The 21526-nt window shown below is 45.9% G+C and overlaps 2 protein-coding genes across 2 annotated transcripts; one reads left to right on the forward strand and one right to left on the reverse strand.

Moving 5' to 3' along the window:
* Positions 1–3380: 3380 nt before the first annotated feature.
* wnt10b (wingless-type MMTV integration site family, member 10b) lies at positions 3381–14076 on the reverse strand. The gene is made up of 4 exons (XM_061774420.1): positions 13889–14076; positions 13171–13433; positions 10032–10471; positions 3381–7658 (listed from the first exon to the last, which is right to left on the reverse strand). The coding sequence occupies exons 1-4, from the start codon at positions 13960–13962 to the stop codon at positions 7158–7160; spliced, it is 1278 nt and encodes a 425-aa protein (XP_061630404.1). The 5' UTR covers positions 13963–14076; the 3' UTR covers positions 3381–7157.
* A 2669-nt stretch (positions 14077–16745) lies between these two features.
* wnt1 (wingless-type MMTV integration site family, member 1) lies at positions 16746–21144 on the forward strand. The gene is made up of 5 exons (XM_061774429.1): positions 16746–17075; positions 17177–17292; positions 18626–18879; positions 19248–19513; positions 19598–21144. Exons 2-5 carry the CDS (start codon positions 17192–17194, stop codon positions 20087–20089), a joined length of 1113 nt encoding a protein of 370 aa, XP_061630413.1. The 5' UTR covers positions 16746–17075; positions 17177–17191; the 3' UTR covers positions 20090–21144.
* Positions 21145–21526: the final 382 nt, after the last annotated feature.

The raw sequence follows: 21526 nt of genomic DNA on the forward strand, positions 1-21526 counted from the left end.
GTTGTCTGTCTAAATGATGAATGGTAGTTCAGTCCCCTCCAGCCAGTGCCTCCACTCTTCCAAGGCCCATACAATGGCCAGTAGCTCTCGGTTGCCGACGTCGTAGTTCCTCTCGGCAGGGGACAGATGATGGGAAAAAAAGACACAGGGGTGAAGTTTCTGGGTTGTGGGGTACCGCTGCGAGAGGACAGCCCCTGCCCCCGTGTCCGAGGCGTCAACCTCGACCAAGAACTGGAGGGAGGGGGTGGGGTGGCGAAGAATGGGCGCACTGGTGAACGGGGTCTTGAGTTGACTAAATGCTTGGGATGCTGCCGGGGTCCACTGAAAGGGGGAGCTGGTGGATGTGAGGTTAGTGAGGGGAATTGCGACCTTGCTGTAATTACGGATGAATCGACGGTAAAAATTGGCGAATCCAAGGAAACGTTGCAGTTCTTTGCGGGTGGTGGGAGTGGGCCAGTTAACGACGGCTTGGATCTTGGCGAGGTCGGGTTGTAGTTGTCCTTTAGAGATAACGTAGCCCAGGAAGTGCACGGAGGAGAGGTGGAATTCACAGTTTCGGGTTTAACATACAGGCGGTTTTCAAGGAGGCGTTGGAGGACTTGGCGTACATGACGGTGATGTTTTTCAAGGGAGCAGGAGAAAATGAGAATGTCATCCAAATGGACAAAAACAAACCAGTTCAGCATATCACGGAGGACGTCGTTAATGAAGGTCTGGAAGACAGCGGGGGCATTAGTCAATCCAAACGGCATGACCTGGTATTCGAAGTGCCCGAGAGGGGTGTTCCATTCATCCCCCTCTCGGATACGGATGAGGTGGTTGGCGTTCCGTAGATCCAACTTGGTGAATATCCGGGCGTCGCAGAGGGGTTCAAACAAGGAGTCGATGAGGGGAAGCGGAGATTTATTTTTGACGGTGATGTCATTGAGACTACGGTAGTCGATACATGGGCGAAGAGTGGTGTCTTTCTTTTCAACACAAAAGAAGCCGGCCACTACTGGAGAAGAGGAAGGTCTTATGAGTCCGGAAGCCAGAGAGTCATGGATATAGTCCTCCATTGCCTTTTTCTCAGGTCGGTTGTGTTTTTTGAGCCAGGGAATTCTGAGGACTAATGGGGTATCAGGGGAAGGGATAACAAAAAGTGAGATGTTCTCACGGTGATTACCTGAAATGAGCAAGGTGAATGGCACTGTTTGGTGGGTAACGGGGGAGATGATTCGGCCATCCAGGGCTGTGACTTTCTTCGGGGACGGAAGTGGTTGGAGAGACAGAGCTTGAGGGAATGGAGGTTTAGAGAAAAACCACCCAGCACAGGGAGAACATGCAAACTCCACACAGGCGGGGCCGGGATTGAATCCCAGTCCTCAGAACTGTGAGGCAGATGTGCTAACCAGTCGTACACCGTGCCGCCTACGATGGGACCTTTATGGTAAAATACAATCGGTATGCTGGTCCGTCTCCCATTTGTTCAGATTTCGAAAACCCATAAATGATCCCATCCAGGGGGAAAATGACAGCAAAATAAATCCTTTCTTACATGTAATGGTAATTTTTGAGTCATAGCCGAACCTTAATTGGCATACAAGTTTAAAAATAAATTTGAGTTTTATTAAATGTAAAAACGACAAAGGCATAAGTCAAAGATGTTTTTCAACACACAAGTTTAATTATCACAGCGTCAAAAGAAAAAACACAATTTTGATTGCAAGTGACAGCGTTCATGCTAAAGCTGTACAAAAATATTCGTACACGGCCGGAGTGTGCTTCCTCCACCTTCTTTTTTTCATCGCTTCTCACATACTTCCTCTATGGCTGGTCTTTCTTTTGAAAAAAACCAACAACTAAAAGTTAAAGAAAATGCAAAACACATACCCAAATTATTTGATGCCTGCTGAGGACTAGCATGATATGCTGATGTCTTGAGGTGGTCGCACCTCTTCCCAAAAATGTTGTTTGTATTCTGAATTGGAGGCATTGGACTTTACATGTTCCTCATGGCAATCCAGAATATTGTTGTTCACAACCTTGCCAAATTTGAATTGTTGAAAAAAATAATTGTGAAAAATTACAGGGGGTGTCCGCTGAATGCTCTGAATCCACACCCCGCTCAACTGTCAAATACCACCACTATGACATGAAAAATGGATACTATTTTGTCTCGCATATTTCTTATGCCGGCACGGTGGGCGACTGGTTAGCACAGTTCTGAGGACCGGGGTTCAAATCCCGGCCCCGCCTGTATGGAGTTTGCATATTCTCCCTGTGCCTGGGTGGTTTTTCTCTGGGCACTCCGGTTTCCTCCCACATCCCAAAAACATGCAAGGTAGGTTGATTGCAAACTCTAAATTGCCCTTAGGTCTGAATGTGTGCATGAATGGTTGTTTGTTTATATGTGCCCTGCGATTGGCTGGCGACCAGTTCGGGGTGTACCCTGCCTCTCGCCCGAAGATAGCTGGGAAGGCTCCAGCACGCCCGCGACCCTTGTGAGGATAAGCGGTACAGATAATGGATGGATGGATGGATATTTCTTATGCCTAAATATAACTACATGTTTGAGCCATGAAAATATAACAGTTTAAAGGCTCCCGGTGGCAAGAATATACTGTATCCCACCAGGTCCAGGCAGGGCTTTTCCACAACGGGACAACGAGGCACTCTAAAGTGGTCACACCAGCATGAAGGTCCCTATGCAGTTCAGACACCCTCCCTCCCACCCCATACCCTCTCCCCCTGGAACCAGTTCGCTCAGCACTGCCCCCGAACCCCCGCGATCAATGTATTTCAATTGGTAAAAAGTTCTCTCTGCCAACACACCCCGCCCTCCTCCCGCTGCCACAATGACAAATGTATTTGTTGTGTGGCAAGTAACTCTGGGAAATTAGTAGGTAAGGGGAATGGAAACTTCCGGTCAACGGGCAAACGCATAGTGATAACAATGTCAGCATCAAACTCTTCAAGCTATACTCGCTGTCTGCTGGAATGACATAAAGTTACTGTGAATGACGTATTGCGCTTATAATTTCCACTATCCAAGTATCAGCGACGCTATCTAAGGAGCCTTATCTGATTTCATGAGCCACTCGCAGTTTCACAGTACATGCAGGTCCGTGTGTACTTAGACTTGCACGGCTAAATCTTTGAGACACTCAAATGTCAACTCAATTTTCTTTCAATTGAGCAACAAGGACACCAGTAACAGCTGTACCTAAAGATTGAGCATAAATAGAATACAAAGCCTTTATCGTCATTGTGCGGTGCAGATCAAATGAAATTGGAGTTATGAAAACATGAAACACAACCAATAATCAAAAACAATGACAATGATACGAATATACTACTGGCCAGGAGCAAAGTTCTCAATTGCTGTAAATGGAGCTGCATCAGCCAGTCAGAGCCATGCAGCGCTGAATGAGGAGTGAGAGGGAGATGGCGAGGAAGCTTTGACCGCCGCCGACGATTGTTGCTGTGATGGTGAAATTGTCTCGGCGAATGTTAACTTTCCGTCGCCTTTATAGTACCGGGTCACCGTTAAACGTGTTAAAGTCAAAAGCCGAGTTGAATCGCTGAACATAAAGGGCGGGACACTGATGTGTTGGCTGGAAGAGCTTTCCCATCGTCTTTAAAAAGTAAAAACTTTTGATGAAATTTCGACCTTGAAAAGTACCAGCATGTTATCACACAGTTAAAGATTATTTTGACATCACGGTGGACGACTGGTTAACACAGACCGGCCACACAGTTCTGAGGACTGGGGTTCATATACCGGCCCCGCCTGTTTGGAGTTTGTATGTTCTCCCCGTGCCAGCGTGGATTTTCTCCAGGTACTCCGGTTTCCTGCCTCATCCCAAAAACATGCGTGGTAGGTTGATTGAAGACTCTAAATTGCCCGTAGGTGTGAATGTGAATGGTTGTTGGTCTTTGCGATCGGCTGGCGACCAGTTCAGGTTGTACCTCTCGCCCGAAGAAAGCTGGGCTAGGCTCCAGCACGCCCGCAACCCTAGTGGGATAAGCGGTACAGAAAATGAATGGATGGATGTCCCAGTAGCTAGAAACAAACGGACAGCGGAAACCATGCATATGGTCCGTTATCTTCAAACCCGTACTGTGTATGGTATTTAGAAACAAATCTCAGAATTCACTTTACGGTGTCTATAATGCACTCCCTCAAATACAAAATAATGACATTAAATCTAAGCCTGTTTAGAGCCCATCCCTGTGGCCTCCGTGACGTTTTGTATGAGCGCAGCGCTAGATGTGTTTATCAATCCAGTGGTTGAAGGCACAGAAATAAAGCGAGGAGCAGCTGTTTGCAGCTGCACACCAGATTATGGGGTGGAGCGGACGGTAGGGACTCACAGCGGGTTTTGTGTGAGCCGGGAGTTTTGGTGAGGGTTACGGGGGAGGGGGGGTATTACGGCGGAGGTGGGGTGAGTAGTTATGACTTAAAGGAACCTCTCCTCTGAAGTATCTGCCAGCGTGCACCCAGCAAACACAATCACAAGTCTGGTTGGTTCTGCTAGCTGAACTAATGAGGGCCTGCATGTTGAGGGCAGGGGCTTTGATGTTTTGGGTAGCTGCTTCCTTGTGTTTTCTCTGCAGCTCTCCTTGTCCCACATCAAAAATGAAAGGGGAATTGAGAAGCAGATGTTGCGAGGCTGGTATTTATACAGCGTCCACGTTATTCATCTCTTCCCTATCCCCCCGTTTGTCCGTTACTCCTGCGCTGCAGCATGGATCCACTGTATCTCTCTATCTTTGTATCCAGCCAAACACAGTAAATCGCCTCACTTTATACCTATAATCATGGTGTCAATCATTGCCGGTCACTTTTATCTCTCCCAACTTCCTCTCTGGTTGCCTCTCTCTAATTTCAGCCCAGTCTGTTTGTCATTATTGGGGCGCTGTCAATGTGTTGCTACGCATGTGTCTTGGTCTGCAGCAATGAGGGGGAGATAGGGAGAGAGAGAAATCAATTCCAGTCTGTCCACCAACCTCTGTCTGACACATGGGAGAAACAGTGACAGGAAATTCCCCGTTTCAGCAGCTCCGGGGTGAAAAGATGAAGAAGTCCAGACCAGAAATCCAGACCCTTATCATTCCATGCCAGTCGCTGTCTCTTTTCCCCTCACTAAAAACAATACAGGCACAGTCGTCGATTTAGCCATCGGCACTGCCATTCCTCAGGAGTCGAAAGCTATTTACCCAAGTCTGTACAAACAGTACATAATTAGCATTAAATCCAGTGGCAGAAGAGGTTTTCCACGCAGATGTCAGAGATATTAAAAATGATGCAGCCTTCAAGCCAGCCAGGTGCTGACAATAGCATTTCGGTGAAAGTGCTCGACAGAGCAAAGCAGGTCATCAAGAGTACTGTGTCACAGCTCATCTGTGAATCTGCTGTGTGTGTGTGTGTGTGTGTGTGCATTATTGCCAGTGCGGGCACACGGTGGGTTTGTGGTTAGCACATCTGCCTCACAGAGGTTTGTGTTCGAATCTCAGCTCAGCCCCTCTCATGTGGAGTTTGCATGTTCTCCTTGTACTTGCCTGGCTTCTTTTCTGGGTGCTCCGACTTCCTCCAGCATTCCCCCAAAACATATATGTTAACTACGTTAATTGAAGACTCTAAATTGTCCATAGGTGGGAATGTGACTGACTGTGAATGGTTGTTTTATCTATATGGGCCTTGCAAACATTCCAGGTTTTTCTCCTAAAATCAGCTGTGTTAGGTTCCAGGTCACGATAATCTTGATTAGGACAAGCAGTACAGAAAATGGATGGATGGATATTGCCAATACCTGCATCCAATCCATCAATGCATGCATGTGTTTGCTCATATGGTGCGTCACCATAGGTTACGGCCTCTCAGGAGCACGTTTCAGTGAGTTTATGAACTCTGGATAGATTATCTCCTCGGATGCAGTAGACTTTTCTCTGCTTTCCTCGCGCTTCTCTCCAGTACGAGTAAAAGTTATACTTCAGTCACCAATATCCAGCAGTCATTAAAAGCCCCTCTCGCAGTATGGCTATAAAAAAAAAAAGGTCTCCAAGATCCCTGCTGCAGAGCTTTCTCTCTCGTTCACGCAGCTGCAGGCGCACATGCTCACGCCTGCAGCTCAATACTAAAGTGGGACTAAAGTGGGACCATCTCACAAGTGCAGAGTAACAAGAGCTCAATCAATATTTCTCAGCAGAGTCACAGACTTGACATCAGCATTGTTGTCACAAGCAACATCTGCAATGAAGCAATTGCTCCATTATGGAATTCATTCAAAACTGATGCGTCACCTTTCCAATCTCTGTTTGGAAGTATACCAGCTACAATGTCGTGCATGTACTCATTTATAGCTGTGAGAAAGCAAACTTATATCTAACTTGTTTTATGAAAAAAATACAATACAAATAATGTAGCAAAGTTTAAGAGCATTAGGAGAGATCAATTACAACCAATGTTTTCTAGCAATGAGCCCTCACCCAATGACAACGGAGTAATAATATTATTATTTAAAAAAAATAGATTTACAAATATGCATGCAGGGCGGCACGGCAGACGACTGGTTAGCACATCTGCCTCACAGTTCTGTGAACCCGGGTTCACACAGACGGGTTCTCGTCTGTGTGGAGTTTGCATGTTCTCCCCGTGCCTGCATGGGTTTTCTCTGGGTACTGCAGTTTCCCCCCACATCCCCAAAACATGCATAGTAGGTTAATTGAAGAGTCTAAATTGTCCGTAGTTATGAATGTGAGTGCGAATGGTTGTTTGTTTATACTGTATGTGCCCTGCAATTGTCTGGCAACCAGTTCAGGCTGTACCCCGCCTCCTGCCTGCAGTTAGCTGGGATAGTCTCCAGCATAGCCGCAACCCTAGTGGGGATAAGCGGTGTAGAAAATGGAAGGATTAAAATACATCAACGATATGAGGCAGCAGGACAGAGGAGAGCATCTAAGCACATCTTGACATGAGTCCCCTCTTCAATCTCTGACTTGGCCCTGTGACAATACTGGCAGCTACAAAAGGTAAATAGACACCAGATGATGAGGATCTCCTGAATTGTTCGGTATAGTGTTACACAAGAAGCACAACCAATTGCGTGACCTACAGCAGAGGATAAAGTACACCGTCTATACGTCAAGAAAATTGGGATGAGATGGAAGGGGATCTACTTGCACATGCTGACCCATTCTGTGACGCGACACTCCTCACACAGAACATAGCAGCACCAGTGAAACCTGCAGTTGCAGCGCTGGCTGTGGGTCTGTTTCAGTATGTTATGTCCTCGGCCGCAGCACAGCGAGCCGCAACTGTCCGTGCCGTGGCTCGTTTTGTTGCAGATGCGGCCGTGCGTGCCCAAAGAGTCTACAGCCACATCTCGCTCACAAAAGTCAGGGGACTTCTCGAAGTACACCAACTCTCTGGACATGCTGCGACGGCGACCTCTGTTCAGGTTTCTCGTCCTCCTGCGGCCGTCGTTCCCTGTTCGGGGATTGAAAACCCCATTGTTCTTGTTCTGAGAGTTGACCAAGATGGCCGACAGGAATTTTTCCTTCAGTATTGAACCCACGAGCCGGAACTCTGGTGACACGTGCCAACAGGTCTTGAACTGGCAGCTCCCCGACGTGCCGTGACACTTGCACCTCCTCTTCATATTGTCAGCTACTATCTGTGGGTGGAAAGATGAAAAATGATGAATAATGATAGCAGATCAGAAACATGGTGTTATCCCTTCATAATGAAAACAGTTCATAGATATGCATTTGTATTGAGAAACCCCATCCCATACCATCCATTTCTTTTTAAATAATATATCCATTTTGTTTGAAAATGCCCAGAATGCCCTTATTCTAACTATTTTAGTTGGTCTTTTTCGTCTGATAGCTAAAACGGCCAGATTTCCCGTGAATATTTGACATGTAACTAAGCTTTGCTCTGATTGGATTGCTGTTATTGTAAATTTAAATATGGAAAACAGCTTTGCTCTTCCTCAGCGCCCAAGCGTTCACAGCGACCTCCCATTTGGATGATTTGATGTGGGGTCTTACTACTATTGTGAAGCAGAATTCCCAAAGCGTTGGATTGTTCGCCAACTAATCGGGGCTGCGAGGGGAAATGACAGTTGGCGACTCACAACCCCACAGATGTTATGCATAAAACAGTGGAAAAAAATGGATTTTGATGGCGTGGGAAAAGAGTCAAACACAGAAATATAAAATGAAAACACTCGCACTGACCATGGAGCAGACGCTTTGAATGAACTAACCCCATGGCAAACAGTCAGCCTGAACGACTGCAGCTGCTGATGTCATTCACTAGGCCACGCCCTTTAAAGGCACACATCAACACAAGAATCTAGTACAGTTTGTGTCTGTGACACTTTATAAACCATTTTTTTACATTCCCCTTTTAGTATGCTTTATATATTTTACGATGCAGTTTTTTGATTATTTAAAACCATTGCAAAAAAAATATATATATATTTTTGGGGCAGCTGGAACAGATGAATGGCTTTTTAATTCAATGGGGAGAATGTAGCTGATATGAATTGACTGTTTAGCTCACCCGCCTCAAAGTTCTGAGGTCGTGGGTTTGAATCCGGGCATAGGCTTTCCTGTGTATTGTTTGCATGTTCTCACAGTGCCTGCGTGGATTTTCTCCGGGTACTCCGGTTTCCTCCCACATTCCAAAAACATGCATGGTAGGTTAACTGAAGAATCAAAATTGTCCTAAGGTGTGAATGTGAGTGTGAATGGCTGTTTGTTGTTGTGTGCCCTGCGATTGGCTGGCGACCAGTTCAGGGTGTAGCCTACCTCTCACCCAAAGTTGGCTGGGATATGCACCAGCACACCCGTGATCCTCGTGAGGACAAGAGCTTGATCAAAGAAAGGAGTAAATTCCTAAGTCTCTGTACGACTGTACTATTTTCCAGCTAATGAAATCAGCATGTATATCAGCTTCCACTCATCTGGGAAAACTTTTGGAGGAGTGTATTTGTCCCAATTCTTGATTGTTCATTCAAGAGAACATTTTGGATGCAGGAGCTTGAATCAGAATCCGTTTTAGTTCAGCTCAAAGGTGTTTGTTGGTATTGAGGTCCAGAATGTCATCATTGTCCACACCAGAACACTCCAGCCATGCGCTTATGGACCTTGCACTGGGTCACTGTCTTGCTGCAATAGAAAAGTGTCTTCTAAAATGTCTTCCCACACAGTTGGAAGTGTACCCAAAATGTCGTGAGGCCTCCTGGTATAACTATATCGTGAAACCTTAGCCATCCATCCATGTTCAATACAGCGTATCGTGTTCAGGGTCATAGCAGATGCTTAAGCATATCCATGATGACTTCGGGCAAGCAGTGGACTTTATTTTGGACTGGTCATTGGCACATTGAGTGAAAATTGAGCCATCAGCTTTGTGAACCTCTACACTACCAGTGGCCCACCAAAAACAGACTGATTATACCCTGGTCTGAAGCTAATCAATCATAGGGTGGTCGTAAATGGGGAATTAACGCCTTGACAGCAAATCTGCTATGTGAACCACTACACCTAGCCTTGAGTGATTAATGAACTAATTAGAATGTGTGCCTCAAAACTTTTGTCCAAGCTGGCCACTCACGTGTCTGAGTAGCATCTGCAACATTTGCACAATCGACATTGTCCCAGATTATCGCACTATTTCTTGAAGTCTCGGCGCCCTTTGCACAATGGTCATTGCACCGGACTATTGTTCTATTAGTCATTCAAACTGCTCTAATTGCTAGAGGACTCTGCATCTTTTTGCACAATTGTCAAAAAAAAAAAATACATAAATAAAATGCCGGCATTATCACATTACTAACAACCTTTTATCCCCCAATGTCTTTATGTCTCAAAGGTATTCTCTGTCAGTTGACTGTTATCGTACTAGAACGGCTCCAACTACCGGAGACAAATTCCTGGTGTGTTTTTGACAAATAAAGATGATCCTGATTCTGATTCGGATCTAAAGACCAAACCTACATTAAGAACATTGTGTGCTCACCTGTCGTCCCACCCACCTGTCGTCCCACTCTGTTGTTATGTATCCTCATACGAGCGTGGATGTCTCTTGGAGATCCCCGCGAGTCGAGCCACTCCCTGGAAAAACGCTCCCCAAAACGCAAGTCGTGGTTGCAGCCCCTCCACTCCCAAGTCTCCTGCATGGAGCTCAGCTCATCCGGAAAAGGCTTGAACCGGGCAGAGAAGTGGGCAGAGTGCAGTGCGGCGGGTAGGTCGCCACGGTGACCTGCAGGTAGCGAGCCCACATTGATTCCCAGGCCACCCTTCTTCAGCGTCTGCAGTTGCAGCTGTGTGAGCTTCAATCGGAGCTTGTCATCGTCCTGGCGACGCTCGTCCCCACAGCCACACCTCCCCAGCTTCCCCATGCTGCAGGCCGAGGCCACAGAGTGCGCCACACCCGCGGCTAACAAGGCCAGCGAAAAGGCACTCTCACGAAAACCTTATGGAAACAGATGCAGTACACAACGTAAGACAGCATATATTAGTTCTCCTCTGCAAAAAACGGCTCATCTTATTGCAGCTTACTGAGTCCCTTATAATATTTGAGAAACTCTTTTTCGCTTGTGTCTTCATGCCTGCTGCTTTGGCCAAGTAACACACTCCAGCAAGAGCTGAAATTAATGAATTTAATTTGATTCTTTACATTCAATTTCATTGTTTTTTACTATATAAAGTACAATATTATAGAGTGATATTTTCTCAATTTAAAAATGTTTTTTTGGGGGGGAGACTGGAACAGATTAATGGCATTTCCATTCCTTTCAATGGAGAAAGATGACTTGATATACAGTGGGTACGGAAAGTATTCAGACCCCCTTACATTTTTCACTCTTTTTTATATTGCAGCCACTTTCTAAAATCATTTAAGTACATTTTTTTCCTCATTAATGTACACAGAGTACCCCATATTGACAGGGGGAAAATTTGCAGATTTATTCAAGAAAAACTGAGATATCACACAGCCACAAATATTCAGACCCTTTGCTCAGTATTTAGTAGAAGCATCCTTTTGAGCTAATACAGCCATGAATCATTTTGGGAATCATGTTTGATGAATGAAGTTTTTCGCACCTGGATTTGGGGATCCTCTGCCATTCCTTACAGGTCCTCTCCATTTCTGTCAGGTTGGATGGTGAACATTGGTGGGCAGCCATTCTCAGGTCTTTCCAGAGATGCTCAATTGGGTTTAACTCAGGGCTCTGGCTGGGTCATTCAAAAACAGTCACGGAGTTGTTCTGAAGCCACTCCTTCGGTATTTTAGCTGTGTGCTTAGGGTCATTGTCTTTTTTGAAGGGGAACCTTCGGCCCAGTCTGAGGTTCTGAGCACTCTGGAGAAGGTTTTCGTCCAGGATATCCCTGTACTTGGCCGCATTCATCTTTTCTTCGATTGCAACCAGTCTCCCTGTCCCTGCAGATGAAAAACACCCCCACAGCATGATGCTGCCACCACCATGCTTCACTGTTGGGACTGTATTGGAAAGTGCCTGGTTTTCTCCACACATGCCACTTAGAATTAAGGCCAACAATTTCTATCTTGGGCTCATCAGACCAGAGAATCTGATTTCTCACCATCTTGGAGTCCTTCGGGTGTTTTTTTTTTTAGCAAACTCCATGTAGGATTTCATGTGTCTTGCACTGAGGAGAGGCTTCCGTCGGGCCACTCTGCCGTAAAGCCCTGACTGGTAGAGGGCTGCAGTGATGGTTGACTTTCTAGAACTTTCTCCCATCTCCCGTCTGCATCTCTGGAGATCAGCCACAGTGATCTTTGGGTTCCTTTTTTACCTCTCTCACCAAGGCTCTTCTCCCCCGATTGCTCAGTTTGGCCGAACGGCCAGCTCTAGGAAGGGTTCTGGTCGTCCTAAACATCTTCCATTTAAGGATTATGGAGCCCACTGTGCTCATGGGAACCTTAAGTGCAGCAGAATTTTTTTTTGTAACCTTGGCCAGATCTGTGCCTTGCCACAATTCTGTCTCTCAGCTCTTCAGGCAGTTCCTTTGACCTCATGATTCTCATTTGCTATGACATGCACTGTGAGCTGTAAGGTCTTACATTGACAGGGGTGTGGCTTTCCTCATCAAGTCCAATCACTATAGACAGCACCCGAGTCAAATATATGAGTGTCACAGCAAAGGGTCTGAATACTTATGGCTGTGTGATATTTCAGTTTTTCTTTTCTAATAAATCAGCAAAAATTTCAACAATTCCGTTTTTTTCCTGTCAATATGGGGTGCAGTGTGTACATTCATGACGACAAAAATTAACTTCAATGATTTGAACAAATGGCTGCAATATAACAAAGAGCGACAAATTTAAGGGGTCTGAAAACTTTCTGTACCCACTGTACAAGTGTTTTCAGTTACGAGCGTGGTCACAGAACAAATTAATCTCATATCGCTCGGTACCACTGTATAAATATGCACAAAAAAAACCCTCTACTCTCATTTTTGTATTGGGATGCCATAGGAGATTGGTTCAGAATGCAGCCTAATGTGTTCCCAACGGCAGGTGCTTGCAGTGCCCACTACTCTGATCGATAAAAAAAGCAAATTGTTAGTACAGTATTTTTATCCCCTAACAGAGGTGGAAAAAGTACTCACACTCTGTACTTTGGTTGAAGTGCAAATATTTTGTCTTTTTAAAAAAAAGAATGGTAAAGGCAGAAGTACTGATGTCTTGTATTTTGTGCTTTCTTCATTTGCAGAGGTTGAAAAAAGTAACAAACCTATTTTGACCCCCACCCCCCTACCCCCACCCACCCACCCACACACACATCAAATAAGATGCCTGGGGCAACCACCCCCTCGGTCCCCCCCCCCCCCCCCCCCCCCCCTCTGTACGCTACTGCTTGCAATAAATGGGTGTTCACTGTCAATCCAATTCAGAGCTGGATTCTGATCATGGTAAAAAAAAAAAAAAAAAAGTGGATCAACTTGTCATAATTCGGAAGCTACAAATCTAAATATATTCCCAATGTTTTCATCTCTGCATATTATAAGAAAATAAAAAATATGATTATCATTATTATGTATTAAAATAATAAAAGATCCAGATTCTCAATCTGATTCCGGACCACGATGGAAAGCGATTTTTTTCAAATGATTATGATTTTGAAGTATTTGACTTTTTGAGTCTCTCACCTCTGTTTAGGATGTTGCTATGGTGCAGCAGCTTGCCGAGTGTCTCCAGAGACGAGCAGTTCCACCGCTGGTCCCGCAGCTGGTGCTGACACTCGTGGATGGCCACCTGGATGCCCTGCAGAGCGGAGGCCGTCACGTCGGGTCGACGCACGCACATCCTCATCTGGCGCTTACTGAGGCCGGCCAGGCGCAGGCACACGGAGTTCGGGGTTAGCACCGGATCTCCTGCCACCTTCAGGCTGAGGATGTCATTACACAGCACCCTGCATGGCACACAGGCACATACTGTAATCCTGTGAAATGTATAAAATCATTCTCCACCAAGTTTTTTACGTCATAGATAGATAGATAGATAGATAGATAGATAGATAGATAGATAGATAGATAGATAGATAGATAGATAGATAGATAGATAGATAGATAGATAGATAGATAGATAGATAGATTTTACAGTAGAGGTTTACACCGGAAAGGTTTGCACACATACTGTATGTGTGTGCGTGTGCGCGTGACTCTCTCGCTCACGCACAAACACACGTACACACAAAAATGTGTGTGGCGTTAATAATTGAAAATGAAACTGAAAGGCAAAGGCAATCAAACACTTGAGACATTTTGGAGCGTCAAGTTGCACTGAAAATCTGTAAATGTGTCTGAAAGACGACAGCTTTGATCTCATTTGCATAGGGCGTGTAGAATTGCCCTCAAGTGCACTTACGTTATCGCAGGTAGTAATATTGCGGCCGCCAAAATCGGGCACCGATCCAAGCGGAGTTTGTTTGGTAGTTCCATTTTCTGTCGCGCCGTGACATTAAATCACTGATGAAGTTGTCCCGTGTTTATAAAGACAATTGATTGTTTTAGGAGACGCTGATTTATTTATCAATGCAGCGGCGCCAAACGACAGGGAACGTGAAGGCAGAGAGAAGAAGAAGAAGAGCTGAAGCGCACTGGAGCAGGAGGACGCCTAAGAAGAGGAGGAGGAGGAGGAGGAGGAGGAGGAGGAGGAGGAGGAAGGTTGCGTTGGGGGGGTGAAGGCTGCTGTTTCCAAAATATTGGCCATTATTGAAGTTAGATTGTCAGATTATTCAGTCAGAAAATGCTCTGTAAAAGAACATTTTGGAGGCATGAGACAAAAGTGGGTGCAAATAAATAAATCGGAATCCTGTCGCCAGCACAACAATTGCAGACTGTCCAACTTGCATTTTGGGATATGAAACGCTTACCACTGTACTGAACGGAACAACATGGGGGGGGGGGGGGGGGGGGGAATGAAAATTCTGAGCTGTAAAATAGAAATGTCAGACCCAATAGCTTGAATAAGTTGAAGTTGTGTTTCCGTGCGCGGAAAGGAACGATAGGGGTTCGAATTGGTATTATTGGCCCCCAGCACAACCATTTATGTCAGTCCAGCTTGCATTTTAGGATATGAAGGAATCATATGTTTGAAACCCCTGCTCAACAACGTCTTTCAATCGTTTGTATTTCGAAATGTGACAAAGTCAAACATTGACATGCATTATACACAACAGCTTGAGTGAGTTCGCAACGGTTACGGCACGCTCCATTTTTTTTAAAAATGGTATTGGAAATGAATTTGAATTTTGATGTCGCATTTTTTTTTTTTTTTATTGTTGCATTTTGAAAAGCTCTTGGTGCCGCGGGAAACAGAGCCTTTCATAAAGTATACCATTTACGGTCATTTGCATGACTTGGGGTGCGGTTTCGCAGTTTCTCATTTTGAATTACAGTTGAGCAAAACTTCAAGGGTTGGAATAAAAAGCAAAACGTTCAAGCCATATGTTAACTTCCATGACTAAAACTTGATCAGCAGTTTGAGTCATCCCATCTTTTCTTTTCTCACAGTGCGATGATGGTGCGTCCGTGCGTTACGGTTGTTCCCCACTTTTACGCACGAGCACCGCTTCCAAAGTAATTCAAATCTATAACACTAAAACACCCTGCAACAATGGATGTGGATATACTATGTCCGTGAAAGAGTGAAGAAGAGCCATTGATGGATGTGGAATTAAGGAGAAGGGGAGCAATGGTGGGGGGAGCTGCCACTGTACGAGGGAGGCAACAGCAGCAGGCAGGCGGCTCCTCACAGACAATACCCCCCACCCCTTACCACCACCACCACCACCACCACCTCCGAGCACCTCCATCAGAGCGACAACTTCACTTTGTCATCCCAAAGTCTTTATCTCACAGAATGCATACATTAGGGGAATAATGTAGTTGGGTGCAGGCATTAGCGATTCATTCAAATCTGACTGAATGCACGGATTGAATGGGCTTTAAATGCGTTTTATGCCGATTTAAAAACGAACAGGTGCCAGTTGGCCCGAGTGGTGACGAGGGTGAGAGTGCTTTAAACTAAGCAAACGCTTCTCAATCACGACGCACTTATTCAAGTTCTATGCGAATTTAGAGTGGGGAGGGAGGGGGGGGGGGGGACAGGGTTGACGCTGGGAATGCACAACTTTCATAACATTAAGTTAACACCCCCACCACCACCCCAAGAACACGGCTCGCAAGTGACACCAATTCATCTAATCTCCTTCCATTCCCTAAGCTGCAGCAATGAAAAGTGCATTAGCATTCTGCCTTGGCGTGTATATCTAAGTGGCTTAAAAAGTGATTTGAAGTTGATTTGTATATAAAAGGTTCCCCCCCCCCCCCCCCCCCCCCACCCCTTTATCCGGATTGGAGCTAATCTGCTCGGTGTCGCATGACTGCTTCAGGAAGCCCCGTTTGGGCACCTTCATATATAGGACCGCGCTATAAATGTAGGCTGGCTGTCGTCAAAGCCTCTTTACAAAAGCCCACTTCCCTTTTACTGTCATCGCAGAGATTATGCTACCTCTGCAGCACTAATATGGAAGTATGCAAATTGGCAGATAAGTGTCTCTCTCTCTCACGCGCGCGCGCACACATGCACGCGCCCTATAGGAAGAAATTTGGGGACATGCACATGACTGAAGAAATGCATCGAGGGCGGTCTGCTGGCCAGATGTCGGAATGACTTGCTCCTCTTTATTGATTTCAAACGTGATTGCAGTATGGGGAAGAAAGTTCAACGCGCAAGCAGGTTGCACGCGCGCAAGAAAAAATCCTTTGCAACAGAATCACACAATCCAGGGTTGGGGGAATTCGAGTAAAACCGGCCCAAAACGAGAGCGAGAGAGAGAGAGAGAGAGAGAGAGCGTCTATAAATGTTTCAGCGAGGAGAAGATGCGGTAAGGGAGTTGACGAATCCAAGCACTCGGGTTGAAAGGGGCATTTCTTTTTCATTGCGCCGAATGACTGCATGTTCGGCGACAGCAGCTCGGGAGAACCGGAGCAGCATCTGCAGCAGAACATCACCGTTTCTTGCCAGTCCTCGTGGAACAGAAGGCAAACATATTCCAGCGTGGATTGGATGACGCCCGTGAGATTCCGCAAATGAGATGCGCAACTCAACGGATTGCCCCCCTCCTCCCCCCCCCCCCCCCCCATCCCCCCCCCCCCCCTCCTCATCTGTCTTTTCTGCACAGTTGTGTTTCCTTATTCATTGTGCGCCCTATGAAGAGCATTAACTATCCCTCCCTCCAATCCTATTGAATAGGCTTCGAGGAAGAGAGAGAAAAAACACAGAGGGAGATGTGAGCAGCAAATCCCTTTTTTATTCCCCCTCGTAGCACTCAATAAGAGAAGAATGTGTTGCCTATCTGCTGTCACCGCCGAGGGGATCAAGCCTGCGGGACTGTCCCACGCGTTCCACGCACCGCGCAGAGCATCACTCAGAGGGACACAGTGAGGAGGAGTGCAGCATCCTCCTCGCATGCGTGCAGGACTTTTCAACATCATCCTGCAACCTGTCGACATCCGCTCGTACTCAATCGAGTCCATTCATTAAACCGGTGAGTGTGCAACCAGAACGACAAGATCTGTTTTCTGTTGCATTCTCGTGTGTGCAAAGTGTTCAAGTGACGAAGTCATCTTCAAATGCAAATGTTCCAAGGTGAGCGAGGGCGCGATGAGGAGTTTGGCGCTTCTGCTGGGCGTGAAAGCCGCGTGCATCCTGCTGGTGTCGTCGCTCTCCGGCACCGGGGCCGTCAACAACAGTGGCCGGTGGTGGTGAGTGCAAGTACCCCGTAGCTCTTGTGGAAAAAAAAAATAATAATAAAAAATGTAACGGTGGTCTGAGCAAGGGGAAGACCCGCAGCTGTATTGTAGCGTGCAACAGTTTGATGGCGCGTTCCAAGTCATGTGTTCGTTTTGGCACCGACCACCAAATTCAACCGCACGAGCACGTCTGTTTCCAAACTCATCTATGATCTCTGAACTTTAATGTTCACCGAATTTATTGACGCTCGAGCTTAATTGCATTCATATACTCACATTTTGACGTTCAAAAATTTGTTCAAGGATGAATAAATCGAATGGAAATGTATTGAATTGTCGAATAGAATCCCACAAGACTTGTCATCCAGGCTAATCAAATAAACGCCCGTCTGTCTGAAAATACAATACAATATTTGGACACAATAGACACATTACATTGTTTGAGGTTACGTTTCAGTTTTCTTTGCAGTGAAATTTTTATGTGCTTGTTTAAATGTCTATTAATTGTGGTTTGTGCAGTTTTTGGACAACAGATTTAAACCATTTTGGATGTGTCCTTGCTTTTTTTACGCACAAAAACAAAGGTCCTAGAATCAATAAAATGACAGCTGACATTCCAGAAACATATGAGGCTTCGAAACAATACTTTTTTTCTTTTGTTTTCTTAAATAATGCTATTCAGGCTGTGCCCTCAGCTGGTCTGGATGCAAGTTTGCAACTCATTATTTAAACTGGAGGGGAAAAATGAAGGACCCTGTATACGGGCAAATGAAACACATGGATGAAGTGATGTGGGCCATATTCTACGATGTAGGTGACTCAAAATAAAAAGGCAAAAACATGAACAAAACAATGACAAATGTATTACACTACGAATATTGCGTGAATATAAAATATTGAGTCACTAACATTAATATTTTGAATGTATGTTCTCCACAAGGACCTGAAGAGCAAAATTCACAACAGTTGTTTGATCCACGAATGGACCCCCCCCCCCCCCAAAAAAACATGTCCTGGTTCAGTTTGAATTGGTATTTAAAAAGTCCTCTTCGTCTTGCTGTTCACATTTTTGACGTCTCGAGACCAAGACGACGCCTATCAATTGATCAAACAGGAGGTCAGAGGCGAGTGGGGCCACTGAGCTTAGAGTGTCTCACCAGCAGGTTGCAACCGAGAGACTGCAAGTCACCGAAAGGCATCCAAGTGGGCTTGAGCATATGAATTAATGTTGTTTCATGATACATCACGTGCGCTGTTTATGACTTCATCCCCCCCCCCCCCCCCCCCCCCCCGTTAGGATGGCCAATCTGGTTCTTGATTTGACTTGTCCTCATCCCTTCGCTAGGGGCATTGTCAACGTGGCCTCCTCGTCCAACCTTCTCACCAACTCCAAAAATGTGCAGTTGGTCTTGGACCCGAGCCTGGCCCTACTGAGCCGTCGGCAGCGTCGACTGATTAGGCAGAATCCTGGCATCTTGCACGCCATCACTGCTGGACTTCACACAGCCATAAAAGAATGCAAGTGGCAGTTCCGTAACCGCCGCTGGAACTGCCCGACCACCCACAACCCGGCGATATTTGGCAAAATTGTCAACCGTGGTAAGTGTCTCTTCTCTGTCTCTCCGGGGGATCTTTGGAAGAGTTTGAGGAGGATGAAACAGAATCCCTTGTTCATATTAGAATTGCCTTTTCATGAAATAGTTCACTGATGAAAGGGATTTGGATGGGAGCACGGTGACCATTGGGTAGCACTGTTGTCTCACGGCGAGGTTTCTGGGTTTGAATCCCAGTTCAGGCCTTTCTGTGTCGAGTTTGTGTGTTCTCCACGTGTTTTTTTTTCTCTTTACGTCCCATATGCAGTCGATGATTGACAGGTGATCTGTGCAGTGTGCCTAAAGTCAACTAGGGCATCAATGAATTCATTAAACCTGGATTCTGGTGCAAAGTCTCGCTGTTGTTTCCTTCAGGTTGCAGAGAGACGGCCTTTGTGTTCGCTATCACCAGCGCGGGGGTGACTCATGCGGTTGCTCGCTCCTGTTCAGAAGGGGCCATTGAATCGTGCACGTGCGATTACCGGCGCAGAGGTCCCGGGGGGCCAGACTGGCACTGGGGGGGCTGCAGTGACAACGTGGACTTCGGCAGGATGTTCAGCCGTGAATTTGTGGACTCCAGCGAGAGAGGCCGAGATCTGCGCTACCTCACCAACCTGCACAATAACGAGGCCGGCAGAATGGTAGGGCTCCACGCAGCAATGGGCAAAGATATTTTTGTGGTGGGGGTCCCTGCCAATTGTGACTTTGGTGTCCTCTCGTTGCAGACCGTGTCCTCCGAGATGCGTCAGGAGTGCAAGTGTCACGGCATGTCAGGCTCCTGCACTGTCCGGACCTGTTGGATGCGCCTCCCAAGCTTTCGTGCTGTGGGAGACTTCCTCAAGGACCGCTTTGACGGTGCATCCCGAGTCGTTTACGCCAACAAGGGCAGCAATCGCGCATCACACCGAGCAGACCCTCGCCACCTGGAACCGGAAAACCCGGCTCACAAACCACCCTCTGCCATGGATCTGGTCTATTTTGAGAAATCGCCAAACTTCTGCTCTTACAACGGTAAAAGTGGCACTTTGGGAACTTCGGGTAGAACTTGCAACAGCTCTTCTCCGGGCCTGGATGGCTGCGAGCTGCTCTGCTGCGGACGAGGGTTTAAGACCCGAGCCGAGAGTTTCACGGAGCGATGCAACTGCACGTTCCACTGGTGCTGTCACGTCAGCTGCCTGAACTGCACCAGTACTCGAACGATACACCAGTGTCTATGATCATGGGGGCAGGAGGGATGATTAGTTATCAGGCCTGCGAGAAGCACAATTTGTTAGAAATGAAATAGCTGGCTGAGAAAGTCACACATACTGTATACAGGCGGTTGCTGGGGGTAAACTGACAGGGAACGTTATCACCCCAAAAATTCAATCAATGAACAAAAGCACAAATGTACAAACAGGGTATAAAAAGGAACATATGTGCTTGCTCCTTACTTTTAATGCTCAGACGTTTTCAGATAAAAGCATGGGGATGTATAGTAAATCAGTCAAAACCCCGACCGTGCTTCACACGATAAGTGTTATTTCTTTTGCAAATGTTTCCCTTTTTTTTTTTCATTGAAATCACGGCCTCCCGGTCGGAGCCCGACTTCGAATTCCCCGACTTCATTTAGATTTCATTGAGAGCAGCAGCTAGACCTCGACCCTGACCCCGAACAGCGCAACATGCTCGGAATGCAAAATGATCGGGACTGCGAGGTGCCGTGGAAAACGGAAACTGACCAAATCTTATGGAGGCAAAGCTTTTCGAATGTTTGATGCTTGCAACGCTGCGAAAGAATGTCATTGCACCGAGCTGAAGAAATTCAAAATAATCTCCCCATTTTTAAACTGATTTCCAAATAGACAGTCAATTGAAACGGAGCAGATTAAAACCACAAGGACTGAGAATACTTGGTGTTCTATTTTGAAGGATTCAACCCACGTCAAACTGTGCATCAGCTAAGAGAACCAAAATGCTGTACATAACAAAATATATGAATATATTTATAATGAATTCATTGCTGAATGATGTATGCACCTGTTCATGCTGGAGAAAATGTCATTACTTTCACTGTCCCTGTTTTGTCATGTTATGATTACTTTCTGGAGTAATGTAGTTGTAGAACTTTTACAAGGACCATAACAGTACCACTTGCTGTGTTTTGCCATGCACTGAATACACGCGTGTTTTTATCAGTGTAAATATAAAAATATTTATTTGTAAGGGTTTTTAATACCGAGATAGTAAGATGGAAGAAGCGATGCTCTTTAGGGAATACAAGTGATGTAGGTGGCAGTTTTTGTATTGTATGATAGAACAATAAAGTCTATATTTTTCAATTAAGTCCGAAATGTGTCTATATTATGTTGTGGTGTTTTTGTTTTGTTTTGTTAAGCTTCAACCAAGTGAGCGTTTAAATCTGTCCCTGGGTGTCCTCATCTTAATCCTATTAGCAGCAGCAAAGCTCACAAAACACCCTTGCATCTGTGCTTTCCGCTGAACAACGCCCGGCTTACACAGCCGCATATATACCTTAACCACATACGGCGCGGCATTGCAATTCATATTTTTCCGCTTCATTTTCAGGCCGAAATGAAAAATAATAATGACGGCGCAAAGCAAGGCGATTAACCTCGTGACTTTGGAAAGTGCAGGACTTTCCCCTTCACAGT

The sequence above is a fragment of the Phyllopteryx taeniolatus genome, chromosome 1 (assembly GCF_024500385.1).
Source record: "Phyllopteryx taeniolatus isolate TA_2022b chromosome 1, UOR_Ptae_1.2, whole genome shotgun sequence".
NCBI classification, from domain to species: domain Eukaryota; kingdom Metazoa; phylum Chordata; class Actinopteri; order Syngnathiformes; family Syngnathidae; genus Phyllopteryx; species Phyllopteryx taeniolatus.